Source organism: Rhipicephalus sanguineus, chromosome 3 (assembly GCF_013339695.2).
Source record: "Rhipicephalus sanguineus isolate Rsan-2018 chromosome 3, BIME_Rsan_1.4, whole genome shotgun sequence".
Lineage (NCBI taxonomy): Eukaryota > Metazoa > Arthropoda > Arachnida > Ixodida > Ixodidae > Rhipicephalus > Rhipicephalus sanguineus.
The window spans coordinates 154883133-154889232 of NC_051178.1; the positions used below are offsets into that span (position 1 = coordinate 154883133).

Sequence of the window (6100 nt, forward strand, 5' to 3'; positions counted from 1 at the left end):
AATTAACAGCTGAAACACTTTACGGACATGTGACAGAGATACTGACAAAGAGGTGAATATGCTTGCCTTGACACGTTGAGCATTTTGCCGACTGTTCTGCCAGCATTCATTGAGGGCAGTGGTCATTCTGGTCTTGAGCACACGCATTTTCCACGGTCCGACAAGAACTGAAGGCATAAAGTCACTGCAGACAAGAAAACAATAAAAGGGCCATGACATCCCCATCAAGTTCCCTTAATCATATGTGAAAGTGCAGAGGCCAATATGGCTACACATATAAATACTGTGCTCTAAGTGCAAATTCTAACCCAAAATATCAAGACTGAAATTACTCCCTCTAAACCATGCCAGTGACTACAATGTCAGCATGGCAAAGACAATTAATGAAGTCACATGACAAAATGCAAACCTGAAACTGTAACTGCCTTGCTGAGGGGTCTGTCCCAGCTCGATGAGATGGCGCACCACGTCTGTAATCACCAGGCCCAGAGTTCGGCTCTGCACTTTGCTCTGATGCAGCTCGGGTACACGACCACACACAAAGTCTTGTCGCATCTGATGGTACAGGTAGTTGAGCACTGCTTCATCCTCCTGAAAGTTGAGACAAAGAACAGCTCTGCGACATCTAACAGGTTATTTCAAACATGCCCTAATCCTCGCATGGACTAGTGTTTTTTAACACCACTTAAAGAATAGTACCGATGGCACACAGGGAACCTTCAATCACAATCATGCCCAGTCTAGAACAAATTTCTCAGTTGCGATTGGTTCCTCAGCACAGCCTGCAAATGCGAACCTATCACAACCCAGAAATTCCATCCGGGTCAGGCATGATCACGAGTTGCATTGACAAGTTGCATTGACGAGAGTTGACAAGTGCTTGTCATTGAGCAAAGAACATTTACTTATAACATTCTTTCCTCATTGAGAGAGTGCTACATTTGTGTGTATGCTGCCAGCCACTTATTGCATTGCTTCCATAGGTTGGCAAACTCACTTATGAGTCGACTCACTCAGACTCAGATCGTGCCGTGAGTCTGAGTGAGTCCAAGTGAGTAATATTTTGGCGAGCTTGAGTCCGAGTGAGTCTGGATCAGAAAAATTTTAGTGAGTCTGAGTCCAAGTGAGTCCGGTAGAGGGAAGTTTTAGTGAGTCTGAGTCCGAGTGAGCCCTAAGCGCAAAATATTGTTACGCTGAAGCGACAACGGAGACAAAGGAAGAGGAGAACGAAGTGCGTCTGTCTTTGAAGCAACTCGGGATCGGCGCGGCAACCCTTCGCTCCTTTCATCTATTCATTCGTAAATAAACACACCCCATCATAACAGTTTTTGGTGGAGGTGCTGGGTACGATAACGGCGCCCCCATGAACGACGACGCACCGACCACTGAGGCGCAATACGTGGAGCTTCACCAAAGTCGACGAATTGCTGGCCTGCCAGCTCCGATGGCCTCCGACGGCAACAACAACAACCTGCCACCTGCTTCCTGCATTCCATGGCAGCCCTACATCGAGCTCCGAACCTTCACCGGACAACCTGGGGAAGATCTCGACGCATGGCTCAGCTTCTACCAACGGGAGAGTCGGTTTAATGGCTGGAATGCTACCGGCCAGCTGAACAATGTAGGGCCTCTTCCTTAAGGGAAAAGCATCTCCATGGTTTGAAAACCACGAAGAAAGCTTGACGACGTGGCAGACATGCATAGATGAAATTAAGAAGTGCTTCGGAGATCCTGCAGCTAAAAAGAATCGTGCCGAGCAAACTCTCATGCAGCGAGCTCAAGTTCCCGGGGAAACCTGCACAATGTATATCGAGGAAGTGCTCAAGCTGTGCAAGGGCCTGGAACCTCGGATGACAGAAGAGGACAAAGTTGGTCATCTTCTAAAAGGGATTGCGGAGGACGTATACCAGTTCCTCATCGCAAAAGACAGTCTGGAGTCTGTAAGTGAGGTCATTATGCACTGCCATATATTTGAAGCTCTGAAAACTCGACGAATTACACCAAAGTTCGGACGCCTGACCAACGTAACTAATGTCGCCAGTGTCGACGTGCTTCCAGCCCCATTCGACCTCGCGCCGGTGATTAGGCAAGTAGTGCGCGTAGAGCTCGACTGACGTGAGGCGGCTTCTCTCCCGACTCCTAAGGTCTGAGAGCCTTTTCCTCCCTGTGACTTTGGCGCGACATCCATCAACGCCGCCTCCATTGATGCCTACAACTTCGCGCCTCGTGCTAGAGTACCAAGCCCTTCTATGAATGCGCATCCGAGTTACCAGTTGTACGATGGTTACGCAAGCAGACCACCTGCAGTTTCTCAGGAGTGGGACAGCCGGGCCATTCATCTTTCTACTGACAATATCAGTGTGTCCCGTGAGCGCCCCATATGCTTCCACTGCGACGTCTGCAGCCACGTCACCCGATTTTGTCCTCATCGCCGTCGCACATCAGCACCGTCCTATGAGCGACCACGTACTTTCTATCGGTGCAGCAATCAGCACGTTGACAGGACACACTGGCCCTCTGACTCTGATAGCAGGATAAACCATCGGGTGAATTACTGCAGCGACTCGCCGGCTTCTGTGCGGAGCTGTGCGTCTTCACGCCATTGAAGGTCCCCATCTCGTCAACAACGTCTCACGTCACTGCTGCCGGGAAACTAGACGGCGCGACCGATGGAGGTGAGGTCACCAGTGATCTTCAGCTACACGCCCCTATGCCTCCGCCAGTCACCATGTGTCATAACAAGATTTGTGTTTCTGTGGACAATATTATTATGCTGGCTTTAGTGGATACGAGAGCGAGTGTCTCTGTTATCAGCATGTACTTCAAAAACCAATTAGGCCGTAAGGTGACGTTTCGGTGGGATAACGATAACACATTTCGTGCTATAATGGAGAATTGCTCCGACCCGACTTCTTGAGTGAGTCTGATGTTGAATTCCAATGGCGGAGTTGGAGCAAGCTATTCTGCTCCTTTTAGAGCAAGTGTGTTCCAATGGCAGAGTGAGGGCGGGAGTCAAGCATTCCAATAGGAGAGTCGCAGTGGATTCAGAACAGGAGTCTCCGTGGAGCAGGAAAAGTTGCTCCGCCAAAATCGGCGGAGTCGACCGGAACTCGGCGTGACGTACTTCTTTTAACACGTTTGCCTGCTTGGGGGCGCTGCCGCTGTCGCATGTTTTGACAGTAATGGCGGACGACATGGGCGTCTGAGCAAATCGTGCTACGGTCCCTAGAATATACTAGGGACCGTAATCGTGCGACACTGCTTCCGCTGATTTATAGTGACAGCTCCGGGTCAGAAAGCTCCAGTTTCTGCATGAGCGATTCATCGGATAGTGACAGGGACATTGAAACTGCCGCGTACGAGCGAGAATTTGACAGTGGATTTAGCAGAATGGAACAACTACACGGAAGGTATTCTGGGCAACTCAAGCACTTCCGCTTCCTTCTTGCTCCCATGCTTGCTCCAGCGGCGCGAATTGTTTTCCAATCGCGGATTTGGAGGCGTTGCTCTATGCCAGAGTCGAGTGCTCACTCGCAGAGTCCATTGGCTGCTCCGACTCTGCCATTGAAATTCAACATGAGTGAGCTCCACACTTCTTTGCCAACCTATGGTTCTATCTACGCAACTCCAGCATTACTATCAGCCTTATGTCGGCGCACGTTTATACTCCCGCCAACTCACACCTACTTCAAAGCACTAGCATTCATATGCCAGCGCAATATTTATTAATCAGAGGCGTGAGTTACGTAGAAGGGGGGGGGGGGAGGATGACGTCCGCCCCGCAAGCTCTTTCCCAGGAAGTTCTTGATAAAAATATCTCGTGTGAGTGACCACTTTCAATAAAAATGTCCTTACTGAATTGCAACCACTGATAACTCATATTTGAAGGTTCGAGATCAAAAGGCGCCAAGTAGAGCACCAAATATCTGAGATATTGGTGTTGAAGAGCACTGACACCATGGTCAAAAAAGGCAATTATACGCTAACGGACTCATGAGTCGACTCACTCAAACTCAGATATACTTGTGAGTCTGAGTTTGAGTGAGTCTGAGCGAGTAATATTTTGGAGAGTTTGAGTCCGAGTGAGTCCAGCTGAGAAAAATTTCAGTGAGTATGAGTCCGAGTGAGCCCAGTTGAGGAAAATATTGGTGAGTCTGAGTGAGCTTTAAGGGCAAAATATATTTCATGAGGGAGTCTGAGTGAGCTCCACATTTTTTGCCGACCTATGGTTGCTTCTATCACAGCTAATAAAATAGAACAAAATTGATCACCTGAAATATTCAACACAAATTGAATACTTCTGAAACATGTGTCCCCTGGTGAACTTGCTCAGGCTCCCAGAAGCGCATTCCAAACAAATACTCTTAAATGTCACTCATCACACATCCTGTCAAATGTTTCCTTCCATCGAGAATGACACCTTGCGACTTTCAGCTATGCTTAGAAGTTTTGTAGGTAGTTGAGTGCAGCAGTTGAGTGCAACTCTTCTAAATTGACTTCCGGGCGAGCACATCGCTGTTAATCAAACGATAAGAAATGAAAAGTTTTCTTACTCTGATCCTGTCCATGTTGGGAGGCTTGAAACGCAGGCGGAAATGAACATTCACTGTTTTGTCTTTGTCTTTCACGGCCGCCGACGGTGCAAACCATATGTCCAGGTCCGAGCAGTACAGACCGAAAAGCTGGCACGTTACGGGACTGATACCGCATGTTTTGGCCGCTAGGACACACAAGTCTTCAGCAATGTGCACTCCACCATTGTTAGGAATCACCAAGGGATCGCGAGGTGTGTAGAAATGAATGCGCACAGCTTCGTTTGCAGAAACCATGGTTGCAACGCTGCCCTGGGTCACTGACTGACTAGCTTCCCAATCAGTTGGTAGTCCTCGACTTCAGCCCATCTGAAGGAAAACAGAGCAAACGCAGTAATACCAAAGTTTCGAAAGAACGTGTCGCACTCCAAGATTCGTCAAAACCCCAGTTACTGCAACAAAACGCTGTGATGTGTACTAACGCAAGTTCTGTGCAGTTGATCAGACGTCAAATCATGCAAAACACTTAGCTAAAAAGAAAGGTAGTACACAGGACGGGCATAGCTTTCTTTATCCGTGTCTTTTCGCGCTGTCCTGCTAAGTGTTCTGAATGCGCCAACTGGCACAAAACAAAAACGTTATTGAACCAAAGATGCGCGAGCTCGTATTTCCTCCATCATATAAAAAGGAGTTGATCGGCTACTTAAAAACCAAATTAAAACGGATGTTCTAGTGCATTTATCCTGTGCGTAGTGTCAGGCGGTGAAACGGGGAAAAAGACACGGAGACAGCTTCCGCGCGTCACGAAAGCGCGTATTTATGCAAATACAATTGCGCGTGGTGGCTGCAAACTAGAAAAGCCGGCTCTGCAGCTTTTCCTACTGCGCGCTGACATAACAGCATTATGTTCTGGGGCGTAAAACTTTTAGAAGGAACCTCACCCGGGAACACGGTGCTCGGGAACAGTGACAGGTTGTTGTCCTACAACTAGAGGAATGTCAAGACCGAGATAAGTTCATTGAAACTTCATTGATAAACGGCGAAGTGAGTATCGATAGCAAACAAACAATTTCATGGATCGGGCGCAGTCATAGCCGTACCCGGCGGACGAAAACGATGTTGCTATAAATAGGAACCGGAAAAGACACCGTTTATAGCTTACCAAAGGAAGATATCTGCTTGTACACACGCCAATCTTTTCGCCGAAGGCTGGGCATATCGCTATTTACCATCTGATCATTTTTCTCCGTAAACCGCAAGCAACGTTGCCAACCTCGTTTCAAGACGCCCCCAAACGCCGCGGCGTTGAAAGCGATGGAATCGCCAGACTCCAGAGCACGGTGTTAGAATTCCAGAGTCACCAGACTGGTCACAGTTTTAGTGGAGATTCGTAGGTAGAAGGCATAAATGGGTCACCAAAGCCAGGGCAGCGCTTTCGCGCATAGAACTTTTTTTTTTTTTTTTGATGATGACGCGCAACAACCCCGTTGCAACAAGCAATCACAACTCGAATGAAGTAAATGTGCCAACTAGCATCGTTTTTATTAGTTTTTTTTATTTGCATATAT

The 6100-nt window shown here is 48.0% G+C and overlaps 1 protein-coding gene across 1 annotated transcript in view; it reads right to left on the reverse strand.

The window, feature by feature from the left end:
- Nucleotides 1–5793, reverse strand: part of LOC119387506 (tyrosine-protein kinase JAK2) — a 29083-nt gene extending 23290 nt beyond the window's left edge. The window contains exons 1-4 of the mRNA XM_037654913.2: nt 5695–5793; nt 4554–4901; nt 410–591; nt 67–184 (exon numbers count right to left, since the gene is read on the reverse strand). Of these exons, the coding sequence (XP_037510841.1) occupies nt 67–184; nt 410–591; nt 4554–4829 (576 nt within the window). The 5' untranslated portion in view covers nt 4830–4901; nt 5695–5793. The remainder of the gene's footprint in view (nt 1–66; nt 185–409; nt 592–4553; nt 4902–5694) is intronic.
- Between the last annotated feature and the right edge of the window lie 307 nt (nt 5794–6100).